Source organism: Salvia hispanica, chromosome 4 (assembly GCF_029641045.1).
Source record: "Salvia hispanica isolate PSC_SH4W2 chromosome 4, Shi_PSC_v1, whole genome shotgun sequence".
Lineage (NCBI taxonomy): Eukaryota > Viridiplantae > Streptophyta > Magnoliopsida > Lamiales > Lamiaceae > Salvia > Salvia hispanica.
In genome coordinates, this window is record NC_142695.1 from 6,212,250 (window position 1) to 6,230,015 (window position 17,766).

Sequence of the window (17,766 nt, forward strand, 5' to 3'; positions counted from 1 at the left end):
CACTTACTTTAGTAATTGTGCATTAAAACCTGTGTCGTTTTAAATATTTTTATTTTTTGAATACAGAGAGAGTAATAACCTTTTTTTATACTAAATGCGCCATTGAGATCGATATGCGAATTTCGAGCGGGATTAACATCCTAACTTATATTCTGCTATCTATTTAAACATACAATAAATTAACTCCTAAAAACAAATTTTGTACTCCATTACCATTAATTTTGGGCTTCACTGATATTGGGCCGAAAAACTTATTGGGCCCATTAAAATATTAATAGGCCCACACAGAAAAGGATAGACTAAATCTAACATTTGATGGGCTTATTAAAAGCAACAATTAAATGCTACAGTTTAAAATGCAACTTTTCTATGAAAATGAAAACAACTGTTGAATCACTGTAAACTACTCCACGTTTTTCTCTATACCTTTCTTCGGACTAGGAGACTTCGCTTGATTTCTTCATCAACAAGTCTAGCTTGTGCCTTGTGAATTAGGGTTTTGGATTGGCGGAGACCTGAATTTGGAAGAGGAGGAAAATATGTTTTTCAGCGGTGATCCGACGACGCGGAAACGGGTGGATTTGGGCGGTCGGAGCTCCAAAGAGCGAGACCGACAGAAGCTTCTGGAGCAGACGCGATTGGAGAGGAACAAACGCCTATGGTTGCGCCAGCAGAATTCGGCTGCTCTGATAATTCAGGTTTTTCTCATAATTATTTATTTTTAATTTAATTTTTGGTGCTGTTTGATTGTTCGTGGGCGAGTGAGCTGACTGGTGGCGCAATTGCTGCCTTTTTTTCGAATTGTGTGGGGGATATGTGGTTTTGTTCGAATTTAGTGATTAATTGCGTGAATTAGAATCTCAGACGATTGAATATGTGGTGCTTCTGTGATGTTCTGAGTTTGAACCATCTGGACTGGAAAATATTGAAAATATTAAGGTTTATGAGCGTAGGTGCTGACTTTATGTTGTAGGATTGGTGCAATTCTTCCTTTATGTTTGTCGGAATTGAACTTCACAACTGGAAATCTGGAATAAGGAATACGGGATGATTATGTGATGTTGAGTTTGTGAGGTAGGATTAATGCAATTATTCCTATATATTTGACATATTTGAAATTCACAACTGGAATTAGGATCACGGCCATGAGAACTTCCATACCTTTGATACATTATAGCTTTCAACTATTTATGAGCGAATGCAGCCTTTTTAAGAAAACTAACATTAGGAGCTCTTGTTAGAGGCACTGGTTTTAATTTTCCTTGATTATTCTAGTCTCGTTTGAAATTATTTCGAACCGAATATAGTAGAGAGTCTAGTGACTCCTCATAAAGAATGATGGATCACCTGTTGTGCTTCAGTCTATTCATTGGGAAAGAAGCTAGTATTTTCCTAGGTAAGGTTTATATTGTCCTTGTCATTGTTAGAAATATTTTCCATTATATAAGCAGGCCTGTGCATTTTGCGCTTTCATAGTCGAATTTGTCTTCTCCTGAGAGAATCTGACATAAATGTGGTAAAAGGTTTATTTCCTTTAAGAATAAGATATGTTTAGTTCCTTGTGAAGGTTCATTGCATTACAAAGTGATATAATTGTCTTTGTGATACGTGACCTAGGGCCTGGGCTAAAATTTAGCTTTTAGTCAGAAGACCCTCTGCTCTTCTAATAGTGTCTGTAAACTATTGCAAATCCCCTTCTCATCACTCATGCTCAAGTTTTGAGTACTTTTCAAACTGAAAAGAATTAAATAATAGTACTTCAATTATTTCTTGTTAGGCTAATAGTACAACAGGCTTAACAGGATGTATAATTTTCATGTCCAGTGTATGTGATGTGTAATTTTAGTGATTTGCATCAGTATGCAACAAGCTGCATGTAATCAGTTATCAGACATAGACGTCAGTTCTTATCTTACCTTAGGGTTATAGTCATCTTTCTTTAATACATGTCACACGTGTAATACAAACCATGACTATCATTAGTTTCTGCTGCAAAGTCCTTCATGATAATACTTTTCTCTTTGGTTATTCAAATACGTTATCAAAAAATTGATATGGTGTTAGTGGTGTTTCCGATGGAGAAACCTTAAGAATGAATATGTGGTTGCTAGCTGAACGTGTTATAAAGTCCTTGAGTGGAACTCCATTCGTATTGGTGTATACTGTTCTTATAATGGACTGTAAAATTTTGTGGTCCCATCCAAATTACTGTTCTTATTTTCTATTTTAATGTATAATCCCTCACATGCATTCTCTTACCATAATTACTTAAATAATGCTCACATATTGTACAGCTTCTATCATTTATGATTTACAAAAGACAGAAAGAAGAAAAGTGTGGCTATTGTTGTATAACTAGATAAAATAGTGATGTATAGCAACATCTAATTTAATTCTGGAGATTGGATGTAATTACAAAGAGCTAGATATTGTTGTATAACTAGATAAAATAGTGATGTATAGCAATATCTAATTTAGTTCTGGAGATTGGATGTAATTACAAAGAGCTAGATGCGTGAAAAACCTAAAGGTTATTTCTCAACCTTTTTCTGCAGAGTTAGTTTTCTTCCTTCACTTACCAATTAGTGAACATTATTATTTCTTCTGATGTTTATACTAATAAAGTTCGAGAATTGTTTCTGCTAATTCTGTTTCAATTTATCAATTATGATTTTACTTGTATCTGTCTTCTCATCTCATGGAGATCAATGTTAGTGTATCCAAATTCTTGTTTGAAATGAGTTCTTGTGACTGTAAAGTCCAAGAGTTTTATGGATATTGACTAATTGTTACCCGCAGAAATGCTTCAGAGGAAGACGGGTGGTCGAGGGTGAACGTTCCAAAGTCCGTCATAAGTTTTTCCTGAACTATGGGCAGTATTGTCAAGATGTTAACAGGTGCAGAATTGTATTAAATCTTTGCCTTGAATGTCTGTCCTGAGTATTAATTCAGTTGTTATTTTCAGTTCAAGTCTTATCTAACCATTAATGTTTCTTGTTCTTCTATTGCATTCATCCTATGTCCGTCTCTTATTTTTCTTATCAATCTTTTCAGGCAGTGCTTTGGACCAGATTCAGATTTTATCTACCAGTTTCTTTTCTTCTTTAACCCGAGATATGTAGCTGATTTTTCCGCCCTTGTGGAGATATGCCGATTGCTTCTAGAGTTTGTTCGTGATAGTGGTGTGTTTTCTTCTTATCCTCACACATCATTCTTGATTGTCTCTATTATTAAATGCTTATTTGCTTGTTTAGTACCTAGTTTTGGTGTTCATGCAGCTCCTTGTTTTTCATGAATTGTACTGATTTTCAGTTCTGCGTTTTTGTGTTTTGAGGTTGGTTTTGCTATTTTCAGTTAATAGCTTGATTTTACCTACTTAGTCTACCTGTTCTTACTGCAGGTGATGCGGTGAGCCTCTTTGCTGGCATGGATTACTCATCCAAGCATGCTCTGGTGGAGTACAGGGTTAAAAATCTTGCTTATGCTTGCCTTCGTGCGATCTATGAAAATAGGTTTGTTACTAGGAGTCCTTTTAATTCTTTCACACAGCAGTTTGTATTGACTCTTGAACTCTTCCCATTTTGTCAAATATATGAGCGTCCTATATTCTCATCCTTCTGTCTCAAGCATTAATGACGTTAGTTTATGTGTAAGTCAACCAGAATAATTACCTAATTGGTGAAAATCACATTTTCAGGTCTTTTATGAATCACAAGATGTTGAATTAGGCTATTGACTTATCTACCTTAATTAATGAGTCTATCCTTTTGATCTGAATAGGGATCGTTTGAATGATCAGTTATTTTCCACACCTGAGAAGTCCAATCAATCAGCGAATGTATTACTAGATGCTGTTATTTCACTGATTGATCCAAAGCTACCTTGGGCATGTAACATACTATGCTATTTGTCAGATAGAAACATGTTCTCCATGCTCAGAGAAATTTTCCTGCTGGTGAAGGTAATCAGCATGAATTTTTCTGTTCTTTAATTACATGTGGTGTAGGTTTTGCTTTATGTAGTTTATCCTACATTTCGGTCAATTAATCTTTACAAACACAAGTAATTTGATATCTATTCTTTTTTGGTTGTACGTGTGCTCTCTTTTGCAACTTGTAAGCAAATTTGTGTAATGTAGAGGTTCATTGATGAAGTCTGCGCATTTGTTGCATACTGTAATGTGGGTTTGGGATTATAAATTTATTGACCAACTTAGAATGTGTGACATTTATTAATAAAATAATAATTTACTTTAAGAAGAGAACTATGCAGTCCTGCACCAACAACTTTTCATTAAGTCACCTATTGTGGCAAATGGTTTACCACTTGAAGAGTAACAAGAGTTTAGAACTGCAGTAAATTGAAAAGGATTCTTATTCACTCTACAGTAGTATGATCTTTTCATCATGCAGAATAGGAGCATTTTAGATGTCCCATAAGCTTAATCTCCATGAACTTGTATATAGCCTAGATAAATAATTACATTAATATATCAATATCATGTGTGCCTCTTCTTGTTGGCGGAGTAAAATTTGATTAGGTTCAAAGTTTATGTCCAATAATTTCCAAAAATAATGTTCTGGACTTTGTTCATAACTTCATTCTGATATATGCAAAGATGTTCCTTATCATTTATAGAACTGAAAATTTCCTTACCCGGGTAGAAATGGGAAATAGTCATTTTGTAAGTACTTCGTCAAAATTAAATATATAATTCCTAAAAAGGTAAATATATTAGGAAAAAAAAATCTTAATTTGCATAGTTGGATCTGTATATATCGATGCCAACTTTTGAATACTATGTCTATAATTCAATTCATGCTTGCATTTGGTAAACTTTTTTCAAGTTGAGTCAAAGCTGAATTCCATTATTGTAAATAAAAATTTATAAGTTGGGCCATACTTCGCTGAAGTTCAAAGCTTTCCGCTTAGTGGTAGCCTGGTAGGTGAACTCTGTTATTACATACATGGAATTGAATGGCTAAGGAAAACATAATTTTAGTTGAATTGATTCCACTAGCTTTTGTTGTGCTGGCGATGAAACTTAAAGGGTACGTTATCATCTCATTATATAGACATAGCAAGGTGCCTGGCATTTTTTTGACTATTTGCTGCATGAATACTGAATAGTTGGTTACATATACATGCACCATGCAGATTTTATGTCTTGAGTGCATACCAATGAGCAACATTGACAAGCTTTAATCTTTGTAGAAAAATTTTTTGCAAAGCTCTACGGGGACTATCTCTTCATTGGAGAGCCTTCTTGCCCTTATACTTTCCCATGTTGATCAAGCATCTTGTACATGTTCAAGTAGTGATCCTCGAAGGAGCTTCTCATCCCAGATACTTGTGGTTCCTTTTTTGTGGCGGCTGTTCCCACACTTGAAAGAGGTAGTTTCTACCTTCTTTACCTCTTAGTTTTGATTTTTCGCTAGTACTTCCTCATCCATCCGAGACATGATTCACCGAGTTACATGCAGTCAGTATTTAGGTGAATGTGGTTTAGGGCCGAGTCTAGTGGCTCTCTGGCTCTGGAGATATCAACCCCTTGCTTTATACTTGGTTTAGTAAAGTAACTTTTAACAGTTGTTTTCACATTGTATATGTTTTCTGTCTGTGCAGTTTAATTATTGTTACATTTCTTATTTGTGTTTTTGATGACTATTTGGCTAACTTAATCTTACATATTCAGATTTTTGCTGCACCACATTTGAGTCAACATTATCTTCATCAAATGGTATCATGTGTGAAAGATCATACCAATGTTCTGCCTGGTGATATATCAAGTGATTTTCCCAGTTATGCTTGTCTTCTAGGAAATCTGTTGGAAGTTGCTGGGGTTGCTATTGCTCAGAATGGTTCATTTGCTTGGGTAAAGTAACTTTCCTTCTTCACCTCAATGCTAAAAGCTTTAATAGATGTTTTTCAGTACGTAATATTGTCAGCTGCTATTAAGTGTTGGCATTGGATCTCTGAATCTTTTATAACCATTGGTGGCATTGCTGCATTTGTTATGGGAACTCTGTATGCTTTCCTCTGCTCATAAAATATTCTGCACACAAAATTCCTCCTGTGTTTTACCTCTGTTTATTGTATACATAATTCTCAAATGACCCATTCTTATAATGATCACTTGGGGGGAGGGTGTTAGAGAAAAGAAGCAATGGAGACGAATCTGTTGTCGACAGTCAGACAGCGTTTGTGAGGAAAAGTAATAAAAATATGACTCTTTTCTCATTGGAAGTCCGGATAATGCATTCAATACAATACTTGACGAAACATAAACTCCTCTTCTAACCTCAAGGAATACTTATAGAAGCAAATGCAATAATTATGAAATAAAGATAGCATGATGCCACTTCCTCTTACCATTTAAAAATTGCCACAGTGTTAACTACACCTAGTAACAGTCCCTGTAACAGACGGTGACAGCTCCACTTTCTTCAACTTAATAGCCTACGTAACTTTGTTACAGACAGGAGGTTGCGAATCAGAGGGGGTGGACTTGTCCTGAACTATTTTTTCTTATAAATCACCGATCAACAATTTTGTTGTTCTTGCCACCACCTTGTGAGTTGGAGCCATACATTTACATCTGCCATAGTTTGGTTGTCATTTTGCTTAGAATTCTGTATCATTGCCTTCTTTCTAGCTGATGGAAGTTGATTGCTCTGATTTGTTTTTAACCCCATCCCTCAATTCTGTGGTTGACTTGCACGTGTGGCTCTGAATTCATGGCTTTCGATCTCTATCTGTCAGGCTATAGATTTTGCTACCGTTTCAACATACTTAGTCCAAGCACTTCCTCCTCTCCGAACATCAAATCAAGGAGGTACAGATCTGTTCTATTTTCTTGGCAGAGTTGAACCTTTTATACAAGATACTAGTACAGTAGTACTACAGTCATTATTCTATTTTAAGTTACATTTGTTTTTCTTATATAAATGAGCTGGTCCATTATAACATTTTTCTCCATAATTCAGATTCTTCCATGAATGAAGATGAAATGCTGGTTGGTGATGAGCTGTCACAAATTACTTTGAACAGGGACCTGGAACAGCAGATATTTAATGCTTTAGATTCTCGATTTCTTCTACAATTGGTACGCTAGATGTTTTATCTTGTGTAAGGTCAGATACAATAATATTATTTTTGCTTTAGTTTAGATAACATGTTTACTTTCTGTTTCTCCCTCCATCTCTCGGTCTCGCCCTCTTTTTTTGTCCTACACCACACAGATTAATGCCTTATTGGGTGCGCTTGTTCCTACAAATTCACGTAAAGGCAGGCCTGATGACAAAGAGGTGGCTGCTGTTGATGCGGCTTGTTCTTTTCTGCACGTGACTTTCAATACTTTGCCCCTAGAGCGGATTATGACTGTGCTAGCTTATAGGACAGAGCTGGTTCCCATCCTATGGAATTTCATGAAGAGATTGAATGAGAATAATTCATGGTCTTCTTTGTCTGAACGGTCAGCTTATATGCCTGCCAATGCTCCTGGTTGGCTACTGCCTTTAGCAGTTTTCTGCCCTGTCTACAAGTATGCATTCATTTTTGTTGATTCCGAAAATTCTGCAATGCATAATATGCACCCAATTATATTTGGCTTATTATTTAAGTTAAGTTGATAACTTATTGCTTGTGGATTAGGCACATGCTAACGATTGTTGACAATGAGGAGTTTTATGAACAAGAGAAGCCACTGTCGCTGAAGGATATTAGATTGTTAATCGTCATCTTGAGACAGGTAAATGCTGTACCATCTATTTTTTTCGGTACAAAGCTTCATTTAAGTTTCTAAGTCGTCTAGCTTGTTAACTCAAACTTCTACATATCATGTCACTTAACTAAGATACTACATAGGTATAGTGACCAGTAATGTCACTTTAGAACTATGTCGTGACTCGATAAACAGTTGTTCTTGCTATATGAGCCATGATACTATGAAAGGAGACAAACAGATCAGTGAGTGCAGCAACTTCCATACTCTGGATTTTCTGAGCCTTAATAGTTATTAGTTTCATCGTCCATAGAAAATTTAGTTTCTGCTTATTTGATCATTTTCTGGAGGCTTTTGGAGCCTTAGTACCACTAATACTTTTAAAGAAAAATAACCACTCATCAGTCATGAGTCGTGTGGTTCTATAGTATATTTTAGTGCTTTAATATTCTTATTTCATTTGTTATAAGTTAACTCAATATTCATTCCTTTGTCTAGGCCTTGTGGCAGATTCTTTGGCTTAATCCAGTGGTAACACCTGATTTCTCAAAGTCTGGTGATGGTCCTTCTGCTATGAAGAGGCAGCCCATAGAATTTCTTCAACACAGGGTTTGTGTGGTTGCTTCTGAGCTCATGTCACAGGTACATTAGGTTTCATGCTCAGAGTTTTACAGATTTTAGGAATTTTTTTCTTTACCCATTTTTATTGATTCCGGGGTTTCTCAAGTGTTACTACACTTGAGTGTTTCTGTTAGATATATCTTACTGTTGTTGTGCATGTGTAATTATATTGTGCTCATATAATCATTCTGAACCGAAATTGTTTACAGTTGCAAGACTGGAATAACAGACGGGAATTTACCTCCCCTAGTGACTTCAATGCAGATGTTCCCAGTGATTTATTTATGTCTCAGGTAATATATTGTCTGTCAATGATGTTGGATACAATATTAAAATCATTAGTATTTTATTTTTATTGCTACCATCTCCTCCACAACTACTTACTGACTGACCAATATTGCGATCAATCATCTCAGGCACTGACGGAGAATACACGGGCAAATGACATTCTTAAACAGGCTCCTTTCTTGGTACCTTTTACAAGCAGAGCTAAAATATTTCATGTGAGTGTGTTGTGCTATGTTTCCTTTTTAGATTTAATGTAGCTTTGATAGATGTTGATAAATATTGTAGAACTATGTCTGTTTTAATCCACCACTTGATATTGACTTCCTGCAGTCACAGCTAGCAACTATGAAAGAGAGAAATAGTGCTCATTCAATTTTTACCAGAAACAGATTCAAAATAAGAAGAGATCATATATTAGAGGATTCCTTCAGCCAATTAAATGCATTGACTGAAGATGATCTTCGGGGAGTGGTAAGTCTCTATATATCTCTGCATGTTGTGCCTGTTTCTCTCGGCAACATATGCTCAACATTATTAACTTTTGCATTATTGTCTGATCTAATGCCCTTTCCTATATAATCTTCCTGTTCTTTTCATCCAGATCCGTATAACTTTTGTTAATGAACTTGGAGTTGAGGAGGCTGGTATTGATGGTGGAGGTATTTTCAAAGATTTCATGGAAAACATTACTCGGGCAGCTTTTGATATCCAGTATGGACTGTTTAAGGTTGTGAATTCTTCATGATTGAGAGATTTTTTTCATCTATGTTACTATTTTGATGTGCTTGTATTCTGTATACGTCAATGTATGAATTTAGCAGCCCAACTTTTGTACTTATGCTATACTAAGATGCGATTTGACTACTCTCCAAGTAATAACACTTATGATTGCCTGAAGTGGCAGTAGTGAATGAGTGGTAACCATTAACCAGAAAGTCCTCTGTACCCTATTTGTTTCCTTACGTATTTAATCAGAGTTATGCTTATCTTGGCCCTAGGATGATGTAACACATGAAGTATAAATTTTTAAGCTAACCAGTCCGAGAAATTGATGTGCCTTTGCTTGCTTTTTTTTTTGCTTACTTTTTCTTACATACCTCCCCTTTTATATGACACGATCTTGTATTACGTGGTACTTTCTATCCTCTTATTCCATATTGAGCTGGCTTGCATGTTCAGGAAACTGCGGATCACCTCCTGTACCCGAATCCTGGATCTGGACTGGTACATGAACAGCATCTTGAGTATTTTCACTTTCTCGGAACTATTCTTGCTAAGGTATTAATGGTTTCATGGCTTGGATTGCTAACATCACACTTAGTATTTCCTGATTGCTGATTGTTGTTAACAACGTCATGATTTTTGCTCAATGATAAGAATTGAGTTAAGGAGTTACTTTACACGCTCAAGTTGTGATGCCTAAACTAAAGTTGACTGAGAATTGATGTTCTTCTGCTTGCTACTTGTCATTACTTTCTTTCTTCATCAATATTGATGTCTTTTCCTGTTGTCTTTTATTTCATGTAACTTTCTTTTATTTTTGTATGTATTCGATTAGTTACCTTACTCACCTGGCAAAATGCTCATCAGTGTTCCAGTGAGTAGATTTACTTTCACTTGTGTTTTGGCGATATGCTGATACAAAATTTGCTTTTAGGCAATGTTCGAGGGCATTCTGGTTGATATACCATTTGCTACATTCTTCTTGAGCAAATTGAAGCAAAAGTAAGTTCCTGCTCAATGGCCCTGTTGTAGAATTAGTATATATGCAATATACTTGTTCTGCATACTTAATAGCTATGCTTTAGTTCTAATTGATGCGGATTCATGAGTCATGAATGTATGAAAAGACAATTTCCCAGGAAAGAAATCCAAAAATATAGGGAAGTAGGGCATTTGTGATCGAAGGTTGAACCTTCTAAATATGTAGCATTTGGATGTTCCCTTGTTCAAAATCCGGTTAAAGCACTTTGCTGTCAGATATCCTGCAGCATTTTTAGGCTCTAAATCTCTGTTAGAGTGTTTTAGCAGTAGGTTTAAAGCTTACCATCTGTACTGAGGTTGTAACTTTATAAGCATGAGGGTGTGCATGTCTTTGATATAAAAGGGTATATATATAATTGCAAACATGTGGTTCTTAGATCTGGGCTAATAATTGGCTTCTGCTGTCATGGGATAAGAAATACTGGCTTTATTGGGACCCATTAACAGCAACTATATTGCCCTGCACCTTCATAGCACAATTTTGGTAGCTTAATAGTGACTGCTAACATCTTTTTGCAAATTTTTCATATTCCACTCTTGAAATGTGGATTCATAGTCTCTGAACTTTTTATCAGGAAAATTATTCTTTGGTGTGTGATTCAATATATTGAGTAGCTCATTTTTTCAGGTATAACTACCTAAATGACTTGCCTTCCTTGGATCCTGAATTGTATCGCCACTTGATTTTCCTGAAGGTAATTTCCTTAACACCTCCTTTACTAATAAATATCATGATGTATTACCTCATGCATTTCTAGTAACAATGAGTTCACATGCTCTTTCTCCTTCAAAAACATACCCTATCTTTTGTACCTAGTAGTTCAAGTAAATACTACCCCAATCAAGTCTTAAACAACAGGGAAAAGATGTAATCATCTGATCTTTGAAGACTTTGCCTGAATGATAGTTGCACTATTCTAGCTGGAACTGATCATAAAGCCTGGAAGATTTGCAAAATGGTTATTTTATATAAACTGACTCCAAATATGACGAGGGGTAGCGGAAATTTTATTAAGAGATGCTAAAGTAGAGATAGAATATAGGCTTCCAGTGGCCTCTACTGTATGCTTCTTGTCCTTCAGCTGCTTTTACAAATAATGGAAGTTAAAATCACATTATAAGAAAAAATCTCTTGAAACGCACAAAACCCCTGGTGATGGATATGCAAGGACGTATTCCCTTAAGCTTGTACACGTGTAGTGTTTTGTATCAAATTCAGTCTTATTTATGTTTTTTATAATTTCATGTTTTATGATGACTTGCAGAACTATGGGGGTGACAAAACGCAGTTAGAATTGTACTTTGTAATCGATAACAATGAATATGGTGAGCAAACAGAAGAAGAGCTGCTTCCAGAAGGAAAAAGCAAACGAGTTACGAATGAGAATGTCATTACTTTCATTCATCTGGTAGCCAACCATCGGTTGAACTTTCAGGTAGATGCTTCTTGGATTTGGTCTACAGCTCTTTATTTATATCCATGTCAAGCCGTCCAAAAGTAAAAGAGGAAATTACGAAATATTTCCAGAATAATAAGATCAAATTGTTTAAAGCTCGTCTTGATATCAACTTCTTCCATTCTTGGGACTGTTGTGCAGATACGTCAACAAAGTTCACATTTTTTGAAAGGATTCCAACAGTTAATACCAAAAGAGTGGATCGACATATTTAATGAGCATGAACTTCAGGTAAACTGAGTTTATGTATTGCTTAATCTGACAATAGGGTTGTTCTGTATTCATCTGAAAATTGTTTAGCTTTGGTTTAATTGGTTTCTTGCTGATTTTTCCATGCTAGAGGAAAAAAAAATATATTTGTCATTGGTCACAATATTATTCAGTAGGAAATTTCATCTTAGCTTCCCTAAATGCTTGTTTGTTGTTGTTGTTGTTGTTGTAGCTTCTAATATCTGGTTCAGTAGATGGATTCGATGTGGAAGATCTTCGAGCTCACACTAATTACACTGGAGGCTATCACGAAGTAAGTTTTTCTGGTTCCACTTCAACTATTTTGATTCTCTCATTATGTTTACCTTGTCATTTAATTCTGCAAACTGCGCATGAAAACCCCCCGCTGTTATTTTGTCTTCTCGAGTGTTGAGTTTATGCAAAGAATGTTGATAGTTATTGCTCCCTCCGTCACAGAAAATGATGCACACTTCTTAACTTTCATTTTCTCGACCACCTTTCCTTCAATCTTTACCCTCATTTTGCATACCTATTTACAAGAAGGAAAAAAAAACATGGACCACCATTATGTACATTTTACTAACATAAAAAACAACAAAGTCGGACCATTTTATTACTCACAAAACACACTAAGGTGAACTATATTGTGGGATGGAGTGAGTATTGTTTTCTTTGAGATTTGTGTTCTTCAATTTGAGTTTTACTCATGTTTGTTGTTGTATTCGTAGGAATAGTACCTACTGTTCTTCCAAATCTTGCGGTATACCTATATTTCCTCTTTGAACAACCAATTTCATCTACAGATGTATATACACACATACACACTTTTGAAAGTAGTTCCCAAATATGCTCTGCTCTATTCCCATTCCTAATGGGTGAATTCACTCTAAAGATTAGTGTTTGTGTCTGCTGGCCTTTATATTTGTCCGTTGTCTATTTAACTGTCTAACTACTTACTTCAAAATTATTATTGTCAGGACCACTATGTTATCGAAATGTTCTGGGAAGTAATTCAGAACCTTAGCTTGGAAAATCGGAGAAAACTTTTGAAGTAAGTCTTTCATCTGATCCAGTTTAGAAGCATTATTTAACGTTTGCTATTCTGTAAAGTCGGATGTAATTTATGTTAGTGTATATGAGAATGCATAAATATCGAACTTTAATGGTTGAAATCTGACTACTGCAAGTTATGGTGAATTCCATTGGTCAGTGACCATGTAATTATACTTGCTGCATCTATGTTGTGGCATTAGTAACACTTTCTCTTCATCTCTGCTCTCAGATTCGCAACCGGATGTTCTCGCGGGCCTTTGCTTGGATTTAAATACTTGGAACCTACATTTTGCATACAGAGGTGGCACCTTTATACATTTTTCCTATAATTAGTCCATCTTTTTATGTGCAATTTTCTTATACATATGCTTATGTTCCCCTCTTTTCTCCAACAGGACTGCTGGTAATGCATCTGAGGAGGCTCTCGACCGGTTGCCAACTTCTGCTACTTGCATGAATCTTCTCAAACTTCCTCCATATAGAAGGTTTGTATAAGTTCAGCCGCGACTCTGTTAAGTTGTTATTGCTAATGACAAGGGGTCTTGTTTAATGGTTATTTTGTTTGTTCAGTAAAGAGCAAATGGAGCAGAAACTAGTATATGCTATAAACTCTGATGCTGGCTTCGACTTGAGTTGATCGAGGCAGATTACCATCCAGCAAAAAGATTGCTTTCAAGCTTTCCTAACAAGCTCTCAACTCACTGTAAACTGTCCAACAGAAGAGACAGTTTTCCGTGGAGACAGCCACACAACTCCGACTCAAAGGTAATGAGTCACGCTCTGCTACAACAGTACTGTAGAGTTCAACCACACGCGTTTCAGGTGGGGATTGATTGCAATTTTAGCGAGACGTTGTAGATACTACCATTACTGTATAAATATGGCTGGGGGAGAATCAGTTGTGTATATTTTGGGTATTGCAGCAGGACCTGCGCAAGTGGTCCTGTTTGTAAACTGTTTTTAGTGCAAGTAATTTCAATTTGATATCCATCTACACAGTGAACCATATTATTATATGCAAACATAAACAATTTGTTCAATACCAGCAGATGCTTTATTGAATTTTGCCAAATCGTTGAATAAAGTTAATGTTGAAACAAGATTGCAATTTAGAAGAGGTAGATCGATTTACATATATTTGAAAGGTTAAAAACCCTTCAATGAATCATAGGAAAGAGAAGAAAAGGAATAAGATGAGGTTGTCGTTCTTTAATCTAATGCTGGGGGGATGTCGCTCAAGTCCATACCGTCTTCTGGCAGCTCTGAAGTCAGAGGTCCTAAGATCCCTTCAGAGCTTAGAGACAATCCGCTCTGGAGAGAGAGAAAGAGAGAGAGATTAGCTTAAATATGGCATCCACTATTTAGGAAAGATTCCAAACCCATCCCATGTCCCAAACCCAAGGAAGAACGCCCATTACCTCAGGTTGGAATCTTAGCATATCAGCACGAGCCATGGCTTCTGCTTGTGCTATTCGTTGCCTGAAAGTCTGAGCCATCTCTTCGGCCTGTCAGCACAAACCACAATACTCATGCACACGACAATAGTATTCAAGGCACAACATTAAGCTTATATAATATATTTTGCAGGGGAAATTATGCGAATCTGACCTTCTCAAAAACTAGTTTAGGGTTGCGAATCATGTCACCAGGAGTAGGCTCCAACTTCTTGGTTGATAGGCTGACGCGACCTCTCTCCCGGTCATGGCTAAGAATCATAACCTACAAAGAAAGATGTGAGAGTTGAATATAAAACTATTGGGACTATGTTGCAGGGACATAAATATGGCGATATGCACCTTCAAAGAGTCACCAGGCTGAAGAACTGTAGCTATATCTGAGACACGATCGTGACTTATCTGGCTGACGTGCAAAAGGCCGTTAATTCCCCCAATGTCAATGAAGGCACCATAAGGTTTCAAGCTCTGAACAGTGCCGACTACTACAGAACCAATTCCAAGCTGTGCCTGGCTATCAGCCATGGCCTTGCGGTTACTGAGGACTAGCCTTGACTGTTCCTCATCAACCTCCACAAACTTAAGAGGAAGTTCTTTTTCTAGAAGATCCTCCGCAACCGATTTCTGATGCAATATCAAGAAACGTTAATCTTTATCTAAGCATAGAATGAGCTAATATAAACCTGAATTGATACTTTTGTGATGATCACTGAAAACTGATAAACATGGGATATCAAAATAAGGTGATCGGATAAAAAATTTACAGTAACCAAATATCAACATTTGACCATGATAAAGAATCACAAGGATGGAAGAGAATTTAACTGTTGATATTTGTGAAAATGGAACAAAACCACGAAGACCCTCCACAAGTGCCACGATACCACCTTTGTTAGCACCAACTACCTGTTCATTGAAGCCAAAGAGAAAAGGTGAGTGAAACGATGTCCTAACTTTTTTTGCTGGAGTAAGAGCAGATTATAGCAAGCTATCAGAAAAAGTTGGAAGTGTTGAACAGGAAGGATCAAAATGACAGCAAATGGATTATATATATAATATTGAGTAATAAGATTAACAAAGAACACCACAGCAAACTCTAATTGGCAGAATTGTAAAAATTACTCACCTTACCCTTCACAACAACATCTTCAGCTTGAAGCTGTCTGCATCGTTCCCACGCGAGATCGTACTGAATTGAACGAAGACTCAATATCAAACTATCATCAGCCTCGTTCTCTCCAATAATCACAAATTCTTCAACCACACCAGCAACAATGCCGGCCTCTTCTACGTGTTTGATATTATAGATGGATGCCTCTCTTAGAGGCAAGTATGCTGATGACTTTGCAGTTATGTCTACCAATGCTCCATTTGAGTCAGTATTGTAAACCTTTCCTTTTACCTAAAAAACAAACCCAAAATCAAGCCAGATGGATAAACCTCTCTCTCACACACAAACAAACTCAGAAAGACGAAATTAGATTGCTATATGTCTATATGTAAAAGTAAAACTTATGGTTATCAGCATAATTTGAAGATTCAGCCTAACAACTGAGGGCTAGAAAATCATGATGACAGAAAACCAAATGAATCGAGTTCCTAGTCGAAATTGAAATGCTAACTAGGTCACCTCAATCCTATAAACTACAAACATGACGGAAACGGTCAATAGAGTAGCTACCACAACCACAGAATCCACAAATTGAGTGAAGGAGGTACTGAATTGAGACCTTGGCGCCAATTTCGGAGGTGAAATCGTATTTCTCTAGGGCGTCATTGAAGTCCTGGACGGTGAAGGAGACGCCTTCCATGGGCGCGGTGCGGCAGCGCTCGTAGGCGTCCTCGAACATCTCCTTCAGCTTCATTCTCTCTCTCGTCTGGGCGTTAGCAATGACTGAAGCCGCTGTAATCACGCTTCTCCTCCGCGGCAGCACCGACTTCGAGTTGGATAAGAATTTGCTACTCTTCCTACCTGCTAAAAACGGCGGGCACTTCAGACCGCCGATTTGCTGCGCCAGAGATGCCATGCTTGTCGCGGCGCTCAAATTTGATTCCTCGTGATGAGGAGAAGCGGAGAATGCTCGACTGTGTGTGTGTGTGAGAGAGAAAATTGAAATGTAATTTCTGGATTATGAAATGGTAAGGTGAGATAAGGTGAGGAAGAAGAAGGAGAGCGTGTGGGGCCCACTCTTGTTCTGGGCTTTGAAAATAAGCGGGCTCTATATAATGGGCCCGGTACGAGCTTGGCCCATGCAGGAATATCTGGACCATTTTAATGCTTGAAAGGATGTACTATTAATGTATACCCAAAAGGAGCAGTCCCTCGTCCCATTATAAATTAGTTTCACAGTAAAATGTGATTGAAAAAAGTTGGTGTAACGTGAATCTATTACTATTTATGGAATATTTTAATTGGGATATTAAGAAATGGTTAATTGGAACTCCTAAAGTAGGACGGAGAGATTATTTTTAAGACATCACATCAAAAATAAGTCATTTGTTTTTTACCAAAAAATAATACTTCATTCGTCCCGATTTAGCAGTCCAAGTTACTTTTCTGCACTCGTTTTGTAAAAACAGATAGTAATAAATAGTTAAAGTGGAGAAATAGTAGAGTAAGAGAGAGAATCATGTAGAGTTATCTATATTATTCTCTCTCTTACTTTACCATTTCTCTACATTATTCTCTCTCTTACTCTACTATTTGTCCACTTTAACTATTTATTACTCCCTCCGTCCCACTTTAGGAGTACCGGTTTACCATTATTGAGTGTCCCACTTTAGGAGTCCCGGTTGAAATATTCCATAAATGGTATTAGGCCCCACATTCCACTAACATTTTTCCATTCACATTTTATTATAAAACTAATATAAAAATGTAGGACCCACATTCCACTATCTTTTTTCACCAACTTTCCTTTACATTTCTTAAAACCCGTGTCGAACTCAACCGGGACTACTAAAGTGGGACGGAGAGAGTATCATTTTTATAAAAAGAGTGCAGAAAAGTAATTGGGATTGCTAAAGCGGGACGGAGGGAGTATTATACTCTTCACTACTTTATTTACTCTTTAATTCTTCAAATATAATTTTTTTTTCAAATTTGATGTCCAAATATGTGTATCGCTTATGGCGGGACCGAGGAAGTATAGTAAACATTTAAATGAAAAATATG

General features: G+C 36.6%; 2 protein-coding genes across 2 annotated transcripts; one reads left to right on the forward strand and one right to left on the reverse strand.

The window, feature by feature from the left end:
- The first annotated feature begins 374 nt into the window (after positions 1 to 374).
- On the forward strand, positions 375 to 14,127 carry UPL6 (ubiquitin protein ligase 6). The gene is made up of 26 exons (XM_048089124.2): positions 375 to 698; positions 2,800 to 2,897; positions 3,055 to 3,182; positions 3,401 to 3,512; positions 3,781 to 3,961; positions 5,215 to 5,394; positions 5,696 to 5,875; positions 6,763 to 6,835; positions 6,987 to 7,105; positions 7,242 to 7,543; positions 7,654 to 7,750; positions 8,222 to 8,365; positions 8,554 to 8,637; positions 8,761 to 8,847; positions 8,963 to 9,103; positions 9,234 to 9,359; positions 9,812 to 9,910; positions 10,290 to 10,357; positions 11,025 to 11,091; positions 11,662 to 11,832; positions 11,995 to 12,084; positions 12,296 to 12,376; positions 13,062 to 13,135; positions 13,367 to 13,438; positions 13,533 to 13,622; positions 13,708 to 14,127. Exons 1-26 carry the CDS (start codon positions 540 to 542, stop codon positions 13,772 to 13,774), a joined length of 3,090 nt encoding a protein of 1,029 aa, XP_047945081.1. The 5' UTR covers positions 375 to 539; the 3' UTR covers positions 13,775 to 14,127.
- Positions 14,128 to 14,168: 41 nt separating this feature from the next.
- On the reverse strand, positions 14,169 to 16,706 carry RPS1 (ribosomal protein S1). The gene is made up of 7 exons (XM_048089125.2): positions 16,322 to 16,706; positions 15,718 to 15,993; positions 15,417 to 15,497; positions 14,934 to 15,215; positions 14,746 to 14,856; positions 14,556 to 14,642; positions 14,169 to 14,448 (listed from the first exon to the last, which is right to left on the reverse strand). The coding sequence occupies exons 1-7, from the start codon at positions 16,616 to 16,618 to the stop codon at positions 14,347 to 14,349; spliced, it is 1,236 nt and encodes a 411-aa protein (XP_047945082.1). The 5' UTR covers positions 16,619 to 16,706; the 3' UTR covers positions 14,169 to 14,346.
- Positions 16,707 to 17,766: the final 1,060 nt, after the last annotated feature.

What these genes read in the sequence shown, in the direction of transcription:
- UPL6 (XM_048089124.2), top strand. Translation starts at nt 540, where the DNA reads ATGTTTTTCAGCGGTGATCCGACGACGCGGAAACGGGTGGATTTGGGC. An exon ending in TATTGTCAAGATGTTAACAG is followed by an intron (nt 2,898 to 3,054) that starts GTGCAGAATTGT and finishes CAATCTTTTCAG; the next exon opens with GCAGTGCTTTGGACCAGATT. An exon ending in CTCGATTTCTTCTACAATTG is followed by an intron (nt 7,106 to 7,241) that starts GTACGCTAGATG and finishes TACACCACACAG; the next exon opens with ATTAATGCCTTATTGGGTGC.
- RPS1 (XM_048089125.2), bottom strand. Translation starts at nt 16,618, where the DNA reads ATGGCATCTCTGGCGCAGCAAATCGGCGGTCTGAAGTGCCCGCCGTTT. An exon ending in ATGTTGTTGTGAAGGGTAAG is followed by an intron (nt 15,498 to 15,717) that starts GTGAGTAATTTT and finishes TTCAATGAACAG; the next exon opens with GTAGTTGGTGCTAACAAAGG. An exon ending in CATTTTCACAAATATCAACA is followed by an intron (nt 15,216 to 15,416) that starts GTTAAATTCTCT and finishes ATATTGCATCAG; the next exon opens with AAATCGGTTGCGGAGGATCT.